Source organism: Python bivittatus, unplaced genomic scaffold (assembly GCF_059951505.1).
Source record: "Python bivittatus isolate LINGU-HERP-01145 unplaced genomic scaffold, Pbiv_v1 ctg000310_np1212, whole genome shotgun sequence".
NCBI lineage: Eukaryota > Metazoa > Chordata > Lepidosauria > Squamata > Pythonidae > Python > Python bivittatus.
In genome coordinates, this window is record NW_028277054.1 from 7,921,974 (window position 1) to 7,940,134 (window position 18,161).

General features: G+C 41.6%; 1 protein-coding gene and 1 long non-coding RNA gene across 5 annotated transcripts in view; one reads left to right on the plus strand and one right to left on the minus strand.

The window, feature by feature from the left end:
* The window catches only part of LOC112542762 (uncharacterized), an 18,225-nt gene extending 13,379 nt beyond the window's left edge, over window positions 1-4,846 (minus strand). The window contains exons 1-2 of the long non-coding RNA XR_003086364.2: window positions 4,526-4,846; window positions 1,823-1,988 (exon numbers count right to left, since the gene is read on the minus strand). This is a non-coding gene — a long non-coding RNA (uncharacterized LOC112542762). The remainder of the gene's footprint in view (window positions 1-1,822; window positions 1,989-4,525) is intronic.
* LOC103048888 (uncharacterized) lies at window positions 4,173-15,386 on the plus strand. 4 transcript variants are annotated; one of them, XM_015890930.3, is made up of 10 exons: window positions 4,173-4,325; window positions 6,368-6,425; window positions 8,832-8,918; window positions 9,994-10,047; window positions 10,385-10,441; window positions 10,622-10,669; window positions 10,869-10,910; window positions 11,984-12,058; window positions 13,228-13,276; window positions 13,425-15,386. In XM_015890930.3, the coding sequence occupies exons 1-10, from the start codon at window positions 4,278-4,280 to the stop codon at window positions 13,447-13,449; spliced, it is 543 nt and encodes a 180-aa protein (XP_015746416.1). In that variant the 5' UTR covers window positions 4,173-4,277; the 3' UTR covers window positions 13,450-15,386. The 4 variants fall into 4 exon arrangements, with proteins under 4 accessions (XP_015746416.1, XP_025032146.1, XP_025032145.1 ...); XM_025176378.2 differs by lacking the exon at window positions 4,173-4,325 and adding an exon at window positions 4,978-5,209 and having other exon boundaries at window positions 10,625-10,669; XM_025176377.2 differs by lacking the exon at window positions 4,173-4,325 and adding an exon at window positions 4,986-5,209.
* The last annotated feature ends 2,775 nt before the right edge of the window (window positions 15,387-18,161 follow it).

The window sequence follows — 18,161 nt, forward strand, 5'->3', positions numbered from 1 at the left end:
AACAGGTGTCCTTCAAGTGTGCGGAACTACAAATCCTCTCACCCCCATCCAGCAAGACCAGTGGGAATAATAGGTCCACACATCTGCCTGATGAGAGAAGGCTGCTGGATTTCATGAAATGGCCATTAGAACTGGACACGGTGAAGGGAGAAGGGAGGCTGAGGAGTCCATAAATCCTTGTCGTTCAAAATTTAATGCTCCTACATTCGGTGAAGTGCTACTCCAAATGACTTTTCGCTACATTACTGCAAAATAAAGTCTCCCACAATTGAGTTCCACAGCTAGATCACCCAAGACCGAGTCTTCTTTGTGAAGCCTAAGTTACAGCTGAAAGATTTACTGGATTTATTGCTAAGGGGAGAGGAGAGGGGAGAGGCATGTCACACCAGGGACTTCACTTGAAATCAGTATGTGAAATGATCTGTTCGAGAATTTCTCCTTGATGCTATTATCATCTTCATAACTCACAAAAGCCTTTTGGGGGGCTTCATGTACAGATTAGAGCTCTCAGATCTAGACTGCAAAAGTCTGGATAGCCACCAGATGGCAGGAGATGAAGAGAAAAAGCTCCTGGTCAGCTTTGGAGATCTCTGGCTTGTGGTAGCCCAGAGATGATAGCTCTGGTACAAATACAAATGAAATCGATTATACTTGCACACTTGAGTGCTGCCCAGGACTTGTATGTCATATTAGGAACCTTTTGCAGAGAACTTAACACATCCATTCCATCATAGCCTCCAGAGATGGCTTTTCAAATTGCAACAATCTCTCATGGCAATCTAGTGTAATGCCAGCCTGCTGACTCTACCCCCTGCTCATTAGAATCTGGACTTCTGCCAAGCTGGGCAGCTAGTTGGCCACGTGACGGAAATATTTAAAGTAGAAAGAGACAACGCAGTGGAGTATTCTCCTGAGTATATGCTGAACAAATAACCTTGTGGATAACAGGGTTGTAAGCCCAGACAGGAGGTGTTATGTTATGAGTTGGGAGTTACGGCCCTGGAAGTTGTTGAGCAGCACCTGAATCACCATAGAAATGCACAGTAACGGCAGTCCCCGCAAAGGGAAATGACCAAGCAAGAGAAGGATCATATTTCCCCACCACCACAAATGTGATGAAAATAATCCAGGAGTCTTAATGTTTAGGATATCTCTAATTTACAAGTCTACAAGCAGAATATTAACAGAGGCATGTTGGAGATTCTGCCTCCAGAAATCTGATTGCTTGGTCTAGAGGTCCCTGCAATCAATGTGCAGAGCCCTCTGTAGCTTGGCTAAAATGGGTTGGATGGTTTGTCAAGGTGATCCCTGGTGAGGTGCCACCCAAAAGGGTAAACAGTACTACTCTAGATCAACATCTGCCCCACCTTCAGTTAAGGTAGAGTTTAGCTCCCATGATGCGTAACCAACGTGTCTAATGAGTATGCTAGCAAGGATGGGAAGCATTGAGTTGAAGTTCAACATCCCGTGGCAGGGTTTAGATGTACAGACTAGCTAGCTTCAGATATCTGGCTAAGCCATGGTCTAACTGAGGTTTATTGAATCATGATTAGTTGGGATTACACCCAACACTGTCAAAAAACAGAGTAGTTTACCAGTCACAATGCCTGGGTCTATGCAGCACACCAGGCCAGAAGATGGAAAGCTTATGCTAGTGTAGTACAATATGGAAACCCAGATCTAATCTCAGATTCCTGCCTTTCCCCCAGAAACTATATTGTTTTCTCTTGCTAACCCTAAAGTTCCCTTTTTAAAAGAAGGAGAAGAATCACCCATCTTGCCACACAAGCTCTTAATGAAAGCCATCCGGGAGCAATCTTACCATGCTTTCTTTCAACACTTCAGACAACTCTTTTTCAGCTTCTTTCCAGTGTCTGTAGACGCCGACATGTTCTTCCCTGTTTATTTGCTTATTATGACATTTGCTTGCGGGTTGAAAGATCAGCAGAGGGCGCAGTGCCACAGCGAGATGTGTGAAGTGTCTTGGGCTGGAAATGGATGACAATTGCTTTTAAAACATTCAGCTGAGGTGAGGAATGCATTTGGCCTGTTAATCCATTACTATGCACCCAATGGAAATTGTACAATTGCACGGATAGCTATAAATATCGATGTTTTGCTATTCACAGATACATCAGAAAGTTGGAGGGGTTGGGGGTTTTTTGGGGTGTGTGTGTTGTTTTGTTTTAAAAAGATGGATTAAAAAATCCTTACTTTCCACTCCTGTTGTTTGCACCAAACAACCTGATGAAGAGTTTGGAAGCTCTTGTGACACGCAGGCTGTCCTAGTAAAGATATTATCCAGCTGTGGATTCGTCCTAAATTTTCTGCTGTAGAAGCACTTTTGATTATTTGCTAATAGCTGTGCGATTTGCGACATCTGATACAACCAGCAGATCTGGGACAGATAAAAAACGGTTGTCATCCACAGCGCACAAGGAATTAATGGCATTGGCTGCTGCTAGATGTGGTGATGGCCACAAGCGATGAGATGGCTTCAAAAGGCACTTAAAAGAATACAGTATTGGTGGCTAAGAGCCATGGCATTTAGATGCAGACTCTAGGTTTGCAGGGCAGAAACACCCTTTCATTATTCTTTTTCACATTCGTGTTTTAGAATTGCTCTGCCCTCTTTGGCTTTTGGTCTCACCCACTTTCAGTGCATGACCTTCTCATCCTGTGTGATGGAGTGGCCCTCAAGCCAAACAAAGATGTGCACCCTTGATATAGGACAGTGTTTCTTAACCTTATCAACTTTAAGATGTGTGGACTTCAATACCCTGAATTCCCCAGCCAGACATGCTGGCTGGGGAATTCTGGGAATTGAAGTCCATACATCTTAAAGCTGTTGAGGTTGAGAAACACTCATATAGGCAATACTTGTCCAGGTGGACCACCATGCACCATAACTTTTAAATAAGCCATAGTAGCCTGGATCACATATAATTCTAAGCTGAAATGGGTGGTTTGTGGTGCTAAGCCCTATCATAACAGAATGATGAATGGAACCATATTATACTTCAACTAACTCAGATATTTCATCCACTAAGGCAATTCCTCCACTTCCAGGAAGGAAGAAAACGAAGGAACATTTGAGGCCTTCCCTGAGTCTGTAGGAATGAAAAAAAAAATCAGTATTGGTTTCCGGTAGCCAGACTCCATTTCTGAGGCCAGCCAAAATCAAGGTGAACAGTGCCCAATCGTTGGGGATGTGAGCGGAAAAAAAAAAAAAGAGGAAAAGTCCCACAAGTATCTTTCCACACCTGTAGCAGGAAAAACACAGTAACAAACGAAGGGAAGGAAATCAGCAATCTGCTGTCCTTTCCTGTCGTCTAAAATCTCCTGCCTGAGGAGATTTTCACTTTGCCTCATGGTAGGGCCGGCCCTGTCTGGTTTTCACGCCCCCTAGAGTCACTTGTACAGTGAGATGAGCGGCCTATATCAATGTAAAAAGAAATATAAATAAATAAATGTAGCAAAAAGCTTGCAAATGGGATAGGCAAAATGGACGCACCACCTGTTTCAGTTTGAAGGCCATGGTGGCCAGGACAAGGGCATAGGTGGTTTCTAGAACAAATCTAAACTCAATTCAATTTATGTTCATGAACTATGGTTCAGGTCATTATTTCCCTTCTGTGGCCCTGGGGCCAGAATTTGGATGCCCTTGATTAAAAGATGTTAAAACTCTCCTTCGGTGAGTCTGGACACACCTGCCAGTGAAACCTTAGCCTTTTGGGGTGGCCATTCTCACATTACATTTTCTGTCTTCTTTCCAACAAAGCTGTCCATAGCCGTTTTGGAAAAAGTCAAGAGTCAGTGTCATCATTTCCACTTGGCCGATCTGATCGTCAGCTTGCTGGCCTGGCTGCCCCGCAAACCTGTTCCTTGAAAACAGTTTTTAAAGGTTCCTCCTCTGCAACACAGGGCCCAACATTTGTACCAATCAACGTTTGTGAAGAACCAGGTCACCTTTTGCCACTCACTCAGCCATGCAGAGAAAGAGGGCAGAAAAACCAGGTGGCCTTTGTTCTTCTCTGATGAACAGCCTGAGATTTGGTTACTGTGAATTGTCCCGAACAGAGAACGCTTGTATTTCCGCCCAGTGCACTGATGCATTCTGAAAGCTGCATGCATGTATGCTGCTGGTCTTTGTATATACATACCCCACACACTTAGAAATGTAGGAGCACGTGCCTTGTGACTCACACACCCGCTCTACAGGGCCAGGAAGTGGCAAGAGGAGGAAATTACTGGTGCAGTCTTTCATTGCCTTCCAGATGCCCAACGTGCCACATTCCCAGGGCTGTGAAGCAGCAGCCATGAAGGTGAGTGATCCCTATTCCCAGTTTCCTTTCTAACACTGTCAGCCCCTTTACTTCAAGCAGGTTTCCTGCTTCTGGAACAATTTGTTAGCCGGGGAATTCCTTGCAGAGGATTAACTCTTTGGGTTGGTGAACCTGACTCTGGCCAAGGGAGAGGGGTAGTGGTGGGGGTAGTGGCAGTGAATGAAAACCACATGTCTTACCGAGAAAGGCACAGGAAGAAATGGAAGATCAGCACTAAGCAGAAAAGCAGGGTTGTAAACCAGAAGGCAGACAGAGAAGCACAGCGAGATGCATTACCCTTCCAACTTCGTTGGCCCCGTAATGCCTTTTTCACTCCATCTTTGGTTTGCTCGCAAGGAGTTTTTCCATACAAGAGTTGAGGACTTTGTGTTATAGTTAATAATGGGTGTAGAGCACATAATGGTTCAGTGGCAACGGCAGATGTCCAAAACTTTAGGCTTCAGAGTTTAGAGCAGTTTAGAACTTTAGAGCTGCTCTGCGTGTGTGTGTACGTGTGCGCGCGCAGGCAATCGAGAAGGCGCACAAGAGGAGAGAAAAACCATTTGCCTTCTCAGTTACAAAGCTAAAAGTCAGGGAGTGGATAGTTAATTTCAGTGATGTGGGGACTACAGTAGATTGGCAGGAATCCCGTAGGAGAGGTTTAGGAAACCAATCCAGTCTTATGATGCAGGAGTGAGAGGCCACGCTAGGTTTCCGTCAACCCCAACGGTCTTTTGTCGAAGACTTTGGCTGGCTGACAACTCCAAACTGCCTTTACCGACAGCGGCACCATGGCGCTCATGTTTTGGGGAGTTTTTCTCCAGCAAGCTGCAATATCTTCAGCTGTCACAGTGAAAGAAGGATCTGTTCCGCTGGGTGGAAATGTCAGTATTTTTCCAGCTCTGGAGACTTGGATCTACCCAGAACTCTGAACTTCGTCAGAGCTTTTGAATGAACCAGAAACGCCCGTTAGGTTGCGAAGGTGGTCACTTAAAACAGCACCAGGCAATATGTAGGGTAGGAATTTTGTGGGTGTGGGAGTGTAAGTGTGCAAGTGTTCTGCCCCCAACCCTGTTCTATTATTTGCTTTCCAAATGTCAGATTTGTGTGATCAGACATTAAGAAGTTTTGTTTGTGTTTAGGGGCACTCCAGCACAATGCTGAAAATGGAGGAAGGGAATATTTGAATTAACTTAGCTATATTCTTACAAGGGAAAACATTTTCTCTCATCTATGTGAACCTATTCATTTATAGTTTTGCATGAAATTCAGGATTAATGTGTTTTTGTTAAGACACCATAGTTCTCAAAGATTTCATCCTTTTTTCATCGATGGGTTGCCCCATTGTTCAGCATTCAGAAATGATTAGAAAAGAAATGCCACCCTGAGTTTTTTATTTGTTGGCTTAAAGGATGAAGTTGATTCAGTTTAATTATAGCTTTAAAAAGGCTGCCATTTAAATAGAGAGGTTGATGAGAATTAGATTCTGCTGGTTCATTACAGAAATGCTAAATACATGATATTATTTTTTTCATTTAAACTATTCTCTCTCTTGGAATCTGTAAATGTGCACTGAGAAAATAGATTGACTGCATATTATTTAATTCAAATGCTAATTTTAAAAATGACTGACACATTAATGGAATATGGGCCCATTTTGAAAATCTGGGAAGCTTTTGTAATATTGAGCAAAATTCTGTAACTTGCTTTGAACCCAGAAATTGTTGAGGATGTGGTACAAGGCTGTGTGTTCCCACCATTCTAAAATAATTAATATTTTGCATCCAGGCAACTGCTATTCTGAATGTGGACAAACTAAAATTTATGATTCCCCTAAATTATGTCCAGTGAATCCTGTGTGGCAATTGTCCACTCTATGATTTAGGTGGGATCTGCACTCGGTTTATAACTGTCCCATGTTAGCTTTGTTGATATTTCTTTCTGGGTTGATCATGTGGTGGTGATTTGGGAGATTCAGGGTGGAATGATGGGCAGAGTTAAAACATACCTCATAGTTGATTCAAAATTCTTTTCCCCTCCAGCTCATTGTCTTTGTCCTCTTTGCCCTTGCACATCTCACAGCTCCTGTGGTTGCACAAGGTAAGATGCTAGCTACTTTTGAAATGGGTCTAGATATGTGTGTCCCCTCAACTCCACAATAGTAGCCAGTGATGGGTTTGCTTATCTATGTTCTCCATGACTGTCAATCTTTCATCCTATCTGATGTATGTGAATCTTTTGGAGTTATGGGAGAATCTAGCAACATACAACTTAGAATTTGGGAAGATCATCTGGGTGGTACGAGGGTCAGTTAGAGACTCCAAAGCCATTTTATCTGCACCCTAGCAGGAATGACAAATATTAAGCATAGTATGATTCCCCCAACAATGTAAGAAAAAGATCCCATAGTATAATTTTGCATATCTTATTTGGAGTGTTTGCTTACTGGCACTATTACAGCAATTCAGTCCATATCTGTGCATCTATTTTGCAGATCAGAGATTCTAACAGATCTTTTTTATTTAATTGTAGTGCTGGGCTTTTTTGTTGTGCTTTTGTTAAATTTATAGAGAGACTCTTATTGATCTGCAAATTACCTGCTGATTTATCCTTGTTCTCAGTCATTGTAATTTGCAGCCAGTATGGGACAATTTTTGATGGAGGTATATGTAATTTATAAAGATGCATCCAGATAAATCAAGATGTAGAGAGGAAAAAGAAAAGAAAACCATGCAGGAACCCCTTTTTTATCACCTCTTGTTTTCTTCTTGCTTTAATACCCACAAGGAGGTGGGAAGGAGGACATCTGGAGAATCGAGGTAAAGAAAATATTGTGAAATATTTTACCCTTGAGATGAAAATGAATTCTCTTTAAATAAGTCAAAACATATGCTAGCATTTTCAATATTTTTTTTTTTAAAAATCCACTGTGACAATTTCACATCTTTTCCTGCATGCGCTGCAAAGCTGAGAACCAGATTGCCTGTTTTGAAATTATTTTTAAATATTTGCAAAGTGCTGGCAGGAAGAAAGGCAAGGAACTGTAGCCAACTGGGATCATAAGCTTACTACAAAGGATGACAAGAAGAAGATGGGAGTTTGGGGCATGTTGTGAAGGAAGGATAGCCATCCTGACATCAAATAATCATACTTTTTTCTACTTCTGGAGTTCAGAGTGTAAATGCAATTACCTCTGTAGTGGAATAGCTCACTCATGCACAAACGGGAGGTAACAGCCACATCGTGGAGAAACCCAACATGTGCAAAAGTACAGATTCTAAAACCTTTGGGAGAGGGGAGAGAACCTTATGGGACCTTCAAAAAAGGACTGAACTCGATCAATGGCAGCGGAATGCTCACATTGTATGTGGGCAGAAAACTGGAAAGAGGAAGTGGGAGGAATCTGGAATCCTTCCTGCAACCCTACCCATTACTTCCTCATTTCCAGATCCAATGCAGATTTGAGATTTGCAAATCCAGGTTGACATCCAACTTTGTTTATACGTACTCATTTTCTGTTTTTAGTTTGCATTTCTTTGGCATTGGTGTGGAGCCTATGGGACCATGGACTCTCTCCAACCCATGGGAGATCTTTTCCTAAGCCATGCTTCCTGTTCAAGCTGGAGTGTACCCCTTGTCCCTTTCAGTACTCAAAGCTTCTCCTGTGCCTTGCAGCAGGTTCTCACTTTCCCACCGACAGCTCTGTTCATTGGTGGTCTCCATTTGCTTTCTGGGTTGAGGCGGTGTTGAGTTTAAGCTGAGTTTTTCATTGTTGTTTTTCATATCTCTAATTTCAGTTTGGGTGCCATGTTTTACTGTAAATTTATAAGAGACACCGGTAATTGGCAGGATCATTCAAAAAACCTTCTCTTAGCAAGCCTTGCTCTACCCATCTCTCGGGCTCCGCACAGGTCATATCCACACTAACAATTTATAGCATCTTCTAGAATCTTCCAACCATTGTTATGCCCAGATAACAGTAATGCAGACAGGCTTTATATCACATCACTGATGAGTAGATGATTCTATGAAAATGCTGTAAATCATTACGGCAGAAGTCACCTAAGACAACTGGGGAGGGAACTATCTTGGAAGCAGCTGCCTCCAGTCATCTGATTTAATTTAATTTAATTTAATTTAATTTAATTTAATTTAATTTAATTTAATTTAATTTAATTTAATTTAATTTATTTGTTTGTTTGTTTGTTTGTTTGTTGGATTTCTCCCCCACCCATCTCCCCCACAACAGGGGACTCTGGAAGACTTACAAAAAACTTACAAATAAAAAAAAATTGATTCCCCATTCCGCTTTGGTGACCACTGGGGGGGTTGGTGGCCCCCTCTTTTCTTTTTATCTCAACTCAATCTGTTACTCAAGGGTGTGGTATGAATAAAATGGGAAGTTGCCCTGCTCTGAGCAATTTGGAGAAGAGATGAAGATGTACACAAAAACAGTTGGAGGATCACACAAAGAAAAGATATTAATCTGCCACCATCTTGATTCAGTTTCAGGAAGCCCAACGTTGATAGTTCAGAAGGAAGAAGACGCAGAAGGATCTCCAACCACAACAGAATTCTTTCTGAGTACAGCAGGTGAGTCTGGTCAAAACAGCTGGCAATATCCAGTCTTAGATAGGCCAGCATTTGTGTACTAATGGGGTATCTATTTTCCTTCCCTAGATTGTTTTGCTTCCCTAAAGATGTGTTTTGAGAGAAGGATTAGCTGATAGGGAAAAGGGCTGATTGCCATTCCCCAGAATGCTGCTTCACTCCTTCAAAATCTGTTTCTTGTTAAATTTAAACGAGCACGAAGTTTTGTCGTGTAGTAGACCCCGGAGTGCAGTATGGTGCTATAATTTAGACAGATGCTTCATACTTTTTGAAAGTCAAAGGGTTAAGATTCTTGAGATGGAGAATTAATTTTAAACAGAAGCAAATCTGATGTGAGGTGGTTCTTTTTTTCCCCCTGGCATTCCTTTGGTCTCTCCCCCACATCTCTGCTTACCAAATAGGTTTTGTAGGTTTGTGATAGTCTCCAAGGTCTCCAAAGCAGTTGAGTTGGAATATGGATCTACACATGGCAACAGGGGAATGGGGGAACTGTCCAACTCCCACATATGGAGAGGACATATTTCACATTGTGATTTAATATAATACTTTCATGATTTAATATGATACTTGGTGTTCTCTGAGCTTGGCTCTTTCCTGCAGACGTTTCATTACCAGGCTAGATAATGATAGAGAGCCAGTTTGGTGTAGTGGTTAAGGCAGCAGGCTGGAAACCAGGAGGCTGAGAGTTCAAGTCCTGCTTTAGGCATGAAGCCAGCTGGGTGACCTTGGGCCAGTCCCTCCCGCTCATCCCTAGGAAGCAGGCAATAACAAACCACTTCTTTGAAGAGTGATGTGGGGTTGAAGAGTCAGCAAACTCCACTCCCCCATGCACTGACGATGTTACCTAGCTTGGTAATGAAACGTCTGCAGGAAAAGAAGAAAACTTAGAGAACACCACAAACCCAACAGTTCACCCTGGGGCTGCATAAATTCAGCTGGATCAGTGATATTTGTTCAAGGCATTAAACCATCAGTTAAAATGTAAACTTAGGTTGGGAGAGAATCTACATCTGTTTAACCCGCTCTTCCTTCTCCGTGCTTTGTTTTTCTATGACAGGAGCATTAACAAATGAAACTCACAATCCAGAAAATGAGAATGTATCAACAGAAGGTATGCAATTGTGCACGTTCTTGGACGTTTAGTGCATGCAGCTCATTTGTTCCTATTTGGCAGCTGTTGTCACCCAGTTAGCTAAACCAGTCAGGGAGGACAGTTTTGCTGGATGTCCAAACCCAGCATGACACTTAAGTCACAATTTATGAGCTGACATTAAACCTTATTTGAATGTTGGAATTATAGTTAAGGATTCCATTCTTCTGCTTGATGCTTAGATGAAGTAACTGGGGAAGGGAAATAGGGGCTGATATTTTTTAAAAGCAAGTGGGTAGGGAAAATCCACAAAATGACAATTCTTTTCTAAGGGCACTCTTTCCTTGACTTGCTATAGAAATGACAACTGTAACTGAAGTTGGCACAAGCTTTGTGGAGCTCACGAACACTCCAGGTGAGGTCACAACAGTGAGTCCAAAGGACATGAACAAAAAAATTTGAAAGAAATTCTAAAACACCCTGAAAATAAGCGGGGGGGGGGGGGGACTCAGAAGCCTTTTTCTCAGGGAAACAAAACTTTCAAGGATGATGTTTTTGGCACAGTAAAATTTTCCTCTGGCATTGTCTTTTCCAGCAGGTACCACATCTCAACTTCCATCTGTTGACCAAGAAAAGACAACAGGTATTTATTAAAGATTTAAAGATTTCTTTAAACTTTTCCAAGATGGCAGACACTTGTCAACATTAATGAAAACCTGAGGTAAAATATTAACATCTAGTGAACAATAAAAACCGCAACCTTAACTCAAGTAAATGCTGAAAAATAAGCCTTTCAGTTCTGACATCTTCCCATCAATATACTGTTCCTCCTCTTTTCACAGATGCTGAGATGAATGAATATCATGATAATCTTTTCTATTATGGTGAGTTCTAAACTGGATTGGGTTAAGCAAAGGAGAAAACTTGAAGGGAGGTAAAAAAAAACCAACACCTGGTTTGAGGGAAGAAAATACTAAGATAAAATGTATACATATGTGGGGATGAGGAACCTGGGGTCCTCCAGATACTGATGGTCTTCTCAAAAGTCACGGCCAATGGAGAGAGATCCTGGCACTTGTTTGACAATACAGTGGTACCTCTACTTACGAACTTAATCCGTTCCGTGACTCTGATCGCAAGTCGGGTTGGTCGCAAGTCGAAGTAAATTTTCCCATAAGGTTCAATGTAATTACCGTTAATCCATTCCGGCATCCGCAGACCACGCATCAGGGGCGGAAAAACGGCCGCTGACCATGCGGCAGGGCAGAAAAAATGGCCGCGGACCACGTGTCAGGGGCGGAAAAACGGCCGTGGACCATGTGGAACGGGCGGAAAAACAGCTGCGGACCACGTGGAACGGACGGAAAATGGCCGCGGACCATGTGGAATGGGCGGGAAAATGGCCGCGGACCACGTGGAATGGGCAGAAAATTGGCCGCGGACCACGTGGCATGGGCGGAAAAATGGCCGCGGACCACGTGGAATGGGCGGAAAATGGCTCGTAAGTCGAGGCGAATTCGTAAGTAGAGGTAAATTTTTGGGGCCGGAGCTGATCATATCTCGAAAATTTCGTAAGTAGGGGCGTTCGTAAGTAGAGGTACCACTGTATTTTAAGGCTCACAAGTTCTCTGACCCTCAGGTTCGCAAGGCTGTATTTACACCACTTGCTTAACCAGATCAGCTGGAAACATAGTGGCTGTATTAAGCTTGGGCAACATTTTTTGTTAGTTTGTTTGTTTTTGATGGCTTTGCATGTTGTGCAAACCCAGCCTATTTGGTTTGTTCAGGGTTCAAAATATTGTGCAAAGCCAGAAAGTGGGTGATTTGGGAAGCAGGTTAGACATGTTGTGTGAATGTGGTGCTTTCCGTCCAACGTCAATGGGTGTTCTTTAAACTGCTCTCCGTTTTCAGTTCCAGATGTCCCAAATCTGTTGACTTTTCTCCTCTTGTCTTGCAGATTATTACTCCTTGCGCAAATGGGGATTAGTAGCTGCTGCCATACTTTTCATCTTGGGCATTCTCATTCTTACTTGTAAGCCTGAGCAATTGGAACGAATCAATTGTGTTATAAACTGAGGGTGGACAGAGAACGATGGAGTAAAAGAATGTAGCCATGCTTGAGTTTCATGTCATTGCCTGACAACCCTTGTTTAGCTTTAACATTTTACTATAGTTAGCATCAATCAGTTCATTACACTGGCCTTGCTTTGGCTTTCCCAGCAATGGAAGGGTTTTATCTCAGTTAACAAAATGTGGGATTCTTGTAAGAAAAAGCTGATCAAATGGATGTGATCCGCATAACTGAAAATGCTAGAAAATAACATCACACCATTAGTATGACCATTTCAAGTCAGAAAAATGGTCATGTTTAGGTGGGAACCGTTCACATTAACATCTTATTTATTTATGTATCTATCTATCAACCAGTCGGTCACATTTCTATGGCTGTCCATCCATCCAAAGAAAACCTGGGTGGTGAATCCTAGTTATATCATAAGAGTTTTTTAATGTTCAGGAAAGGCCTCTGGGAAACACATAACGAGAACACAAAAACTATGTTTTCCAGCATTGTTCCAGCAGGGGTACGCGGTGATCCAGTGCCTCGGTGGGTTTTGAAGATGCTACATAGCTAGTTTGACACAGGCTGCCATTTTTGACCATAAGCCAAACTCTAGGGCAAAGTGTATCTGTATTAACTTTATTACAGTCAATTAGACCAGTACAATATTAAAAGAAAGGGAAAGACATGAAATATGTCCAATCCAAATAAGGGATTATATATCCAAAAGTATGCTAGTCAAGGTACTTGTTGGTTATAATTAAAACATCATTTAGAATAATTTATGCACCATGGTTTCAATAGGGCGAAGTGTGTGTGGGGGGGAGCTGTGGATCTCCAGACATGCTCAGCCATAATCCAAGCACCTTAGTCTACACATCCATTAGTGAATTGCTTTAGATCAGTGTTTCTCAACCTTGGTAACTTTACATTGCGTGGACTTCAATTCCCAGAATTCCCCAGCCAGCATGGCTGGCTGGGGAATTCTGGGAGTTGAAGTCCACGCATCTTAAAGTTGCCAAGGTTGAGAAACACTGCTTTAGATGTTAGAGACAGCTGACATGCTACCTCTTCCCATTCTGTTCTTAACTCTAGAAAGGAGCGTTCCTCAAATACTTTGTTTGCTCCCTCTTCCCTTCCAGGTGGTAAACATGGGAAATTTCCAAGATGCCGAGGGAAAAAGCGGGGAAGGTAAGTCTGCAACTGTGCTGCCAACTCCACCTCCTTATCCTAGTGCATCTGATTGCATGAAAAACAATGGAAGAATAGAATTGTGGATAAGAAATATGCCAGATTCTCATGCACGATCAACCCTGATCCTAATTCCCTGCCTTTACAGAGCATATAATGTATCCCTGGCTTGAAACCTCTTTGCCTGAAGCCTCTGAAGACTGCATTGGGAATGCTTTGGATCAATCAGGAGGCACCCTTTCCTATGGTGAAGAAACGTTTGGTGTTCTCCCAAAACCGTCTCCCTGCCATCTGACTCTCTGTTCGTCCTTAGTATGATCCTGCAACATCAGTCCATTTTTTTTGCCCTCTCCCTAAATTATCTTTTTGTTACATTAAACTAGTTCCTTGGCACAACCACAAGATCTGCAAATTCATTGTTCCTTTCTTTGCCCGCCTGAGATCAAGATTGTATGGATTATGACCATTGTTCTTGGTTGCTGAGCAAAGTCTCTGCCAAGAAGTCTCAAGTTCTGTTCTCTCAATAAATTTTTGGCGTGGTTTGTTGCTTCTAAGTTTCCTGACATGGACTCTGTGCTGTTTTTGGCCTTGTGTGTGTGTGTGTGTGATATTTACATACCCTTGTTCTGAAAGAAGCTATGACAGCAGAGCCATTACCTCTGGGAACTGGAAGCTATGAGATTGGGTTGCAAGATGGAAAGATTCAAAGGAAGGGAGGAGAAGGTTTTGTAAGAGACAAACAGAGTTTTCTGGATTCACACATCATATTAAGCCACAATCTGGTTTGTCTGGCTTTGGTTTCTCATAATGAGTGAACTCAGCCATCATAGTTTGTAATCCATGTTGTACAACCCTATCCAATTAAAATGTATTCAATAAAACCACAATTAAGCAAATCACAGCTTACTGCAGTGGGTGAACCAGAATTGGGATTTATGGCAGTGCCATATTTGCAAAAGAAAGGGGAAAAATAGAAGTAAGGCCATGCTTATGAAAAAGCACATGTAGCCATGAAAACTGGTTCTAAAACAGGAACCAGCACTTAAGTGATACCCATAACCAATGATTCTTTGGGAATTTGGAGATGTATAGAAAGCAAAACCAATTAGCCTCCCACCACCACATACTGTAGATCTTGTGGAATTGTTGCTTTGATCCTTGTTTAAGGTAGCTAATGGTTAAAATTGGGAAGTTGAATAAGGTCCAGGGAATCAATGGGCCAGTCTCAGAACTTGCGCAATATAGTTATCTTCAGCATTTGGTGTCAAATCTAGACAAGATGCCCTCAGTGGGTTTCATCCCCACTGTCACAACTATCCATACATTTGCCTTTCCTGTTTGAATCACCCTGCCTTACTTTCCAGGAGATGCAAAGCCAGAAGTCTGTTGTTTCTGTCTCTCTTTGCACTTTTGGAGGGAGCAGATGAAGAAAGACACAAACACTGGGAGACTTCTTCAGGATTTTATGATAGATATAAAGATCATTCTACTTTTTCCCTCTTCTTCTGCTTTGTCAACCTAATAGATGTCCTGGCTGAAAGTAAGAGAGACTTCTTTGGGTTGTGTCTTATAGGAATGACCTGTTGTTCTTGTTCACTTGCAGGCTCAACCAAGAACAAGTATCTACGTCAAGGCTTTTGAGGGTTCATACATGGCCCCATATCTCATATTGCCCAATGGCAACTTCTTATCCATCAATGATCAATCACACAGATCAGTCCAGAAAAAATCCAGGGCACTATTGCACAATGTATTTATGCATGATTAAATTATGGTTTACCCATTTGACCCATTCTGGGGAATCCGCACAACACATACTCACACTCACACAATAAATGATAAGTAACCACACAAGATGGGTTCGTGTAGTATGTGAAGCTAAAATGTGGTTGGCTAGAGATGGCTCTCTGTGCTGTGTGGTCCATCTAACAGGTGGGTGGGTAAATGAATGGTGGTACAATCTACTCTTGGGGACAGCAAATCTGCTGATTCTCCTACTGGTTCTCCTGCTCCCACACTAGCAAATTATTTTTCTTCTGGTTTATTCTCCTCTTAGAATCCAGATTTTTAAAACAATGAGATTGATTAATAAGTGAAGGAACACCTCTTCCCATACTATCAAGGGATATTTAGCTCTCTGTATTACAGCCTTCAGGAGTAATGCTGGCAACTGAATAAGAGCATAACTCATGTAATATAATCAGTGACTAAGTGTTGCTCAATGTCGTTGAAGGACCAAGTAATTTATATTGTAAAGAACTGGAGAAGAAACTGCCACAAATAAAGCAAATGTTGTATTTATGGTTGATGCTGTTTTTTTTTTTTTAATGTTGTTATTTGCTGCTGATAGAATCCAGAACTTATCTAGTCTGGCTTACATCTTTAAAATTTCATTTTGTTTCTATCCCTGTCCTCCCTCCAGAATGCCTCCTTTCCTCTCAGTTTATGATCAGATCAACCCTGGTTGAGAGATAATGACTAACCCAAAGTCACCCAGTGAGATTTATGGGTGTTTGGAAATTTGGACCTGCCTCTTCCAGTACTAAAAAGCCAGTTTGGTGTAGTGGTTAAGGCTAGGAATCAGGAGGCTGTGAATTCTAGTCCCATCTTAGGCACAAGGCCAGCTGGGTGACCTTGGGCCTGTCCCTCTCTCTCTCTGCCTTAGGAAGGAGGCAATGGAAAGCCATTTGTGAAAAATCTTGCCAAGAAAACTGCAGGGACTTGTCCAGGCGGTCAACACTGACTTGAAGGTGCACACACACTCCCGGTACTAATACTCTGTTAAGAGTAATTTTCATTGCCGGGTGCAAATATTTTATTTCATGTTGCTTTAAGGACTATTCTATGGAGTTGTAAGCATCATGACTGTGCTGAAAAACCCTTTCTAGATTTTGGCTAGAGTCCCTACCCAGCTTGACTTTAAAAAACAAAAACAAAAAAACCCAACCCTAGGAAGCTGATACCCTGAAAAGCAAAGTATCAGTCTCCAAAATGATCATGTATGCCAATGTTTTTCAACCTTGGCAACTTTAAGGCTGGCTGGGGAATTCTGGGAGTTGAAGTCCACTCATCTTAAAGTTGCCAAGATTGAAAAACACTGATATAGGTCCTGCAACCATCCTTAAAAAATAAAGAAGGTGGGTGGCCAAAGCCCAATGCTTTTCTTGGAATGATGCCCCAAAATGTCAAGGTTAAATTGAGGTTTGCTTTTTTCGAGGTGATGGAAATTTTAGAAGTGATCCTAGAAGTAATCATCCTAGGAGAGTTAATCAAGGCAACAGGGAACAAAGTCCTAGAAGATTTTATATCTAATATACGGTATGTGCTATCTGATTGTGCATATATTTTCTTGAATGTTTTAAAAATATTTGTGCAACGGTTGAACTGCAAATACCCATACATCCATCTCAAACACAAAACAAAACCAGTCCAAGCCTGACTCACATATGTTTGAAAAAATGTGCAGAAAAATATGAACAGATGTTAATGTGACCTTTAAAAATGAATGTCTGTTACAGGCATGGGAACACAAACATGAGAAACTTGCAACGAGAAGAAAAGACCTTGGAAGATTTCAACCAGAAGGTGGCAGCAGAGAAATTCTTGTAGCTTCTTGGGTTTCCACATTAAAAAGATATCCAACCACGCTGCTTTGAGTATTTGTTTTTTTTTTAAGTTATCAAGTTCCATCCTTTTCTGAATTCTATGATAGTCTTTTTTGGAAACAACATGACCACTACAAAAAAAGCATACATTGGTTTTACATTATTATGTCTTCCCCCCACCCCCATTTCTCTCTCTTTCCTTCGGATCCATGCATCAAAAAATTCCAGAAGGAAGGAATCTCTTGTGCCTATTTTGTACAATGGCTGGATGAGCCTGTTGGATCGTAAGTCTGAGTTCTTTATTGCTAGACATCATTCTGCAACCATTCTCATGGAAACAGTGAATAATTCTGCATTCCAGTTTTATTATTGCAGGATAAATGCTGTTGATTGAACTCCTGGTCTTTGTAGAGATGATCAGCATGTAGATAGGTAGATTGATTCAACTGAATGGGGTTTGACTCTTGATGATTGCATAGACAAAGGTTCTCTGGATCAACCTATAACAGTGCACAGTCCACAGTTCTTCCAAGGACATTCTTTCCATTTCCTTGATCCCATCCAACTACTGGTTTCAGTTTGGGGGGTTACTCACTACCCCCACCTAAAGAATATTCAGTTCATCTGAAAGAAAAAGAGAATTTGTACTTTCTCAGTGAGAATTTAAAATGATGAAAAATACTCCAGAAAAATATGATTGAGAGAACAAAAATTATTGTAAGAAGACTTTGATACTACATATCAATACTTAAGTCCTAAGTTTTAGAAGGAGGAGCCCTTAATTTCTGCATGTGCCCCTCTCTCCCCTTCCTTGACTGCACAGAAATTCTTTTTGACTTTTTCTGGGTTTGATTGACACATATAATTAGGAAGATCTGCATGAAGGATAGGACACTTTTTGGCAGGGTGTTGACTCCTAACAGTTTCAGAGGCAGTTTCCCTTCTAGACACTTTCATGTCATCTTAGGAGACATGCATGAACTCCAGGTTGTAAACAGATATGTTCAGAAATATTGTTTCTTTCCAGAAACAGTGACATCTCAGCTGGGGCTGGCACAACCAGAAATGCCTAAGAGTTGTTCCTCTAGTGTGCATCATGTGTGAGTCAACTAAAAAGACCTAATGAATTGTCTTTTTAAATGAGTACCTTGACAACTTCTGATTTTCTTAAAAACAATTCTAATTCCCCTTTTTTATTTCTGTCACCTTTTGAGGTAGTCTAGACAGGAAACTAAAACCATGAGTACTAACACTAAATTTATTGTAAGATTATAGTAACA

Bases quoted from the DNA above. Each gene is read 5' to 3' on its own strand.
- LOC103048888 (XM_025176377.2), top strand. From the start codon at position 5,117: ATGGCGCTCATGTTTTGGGGAGTTTTTCTCCAGCAAGCTGCAATATCT. The intron at 6,426-8,831 runs GTAAGATGCTAG...ATCTTGATTCAG, and splicing joins AGCTCCTGTGGTTGCACAAG to TTTCAGGAAGCCCAACGTTG. The intron at 8,919-9,993 runs GTGAGTCTGGTC...TTTCTATGACAG, and splicing joins ATTCTTTCTGAGTACAGCAG to GAGCATTAACAAATGAAACT.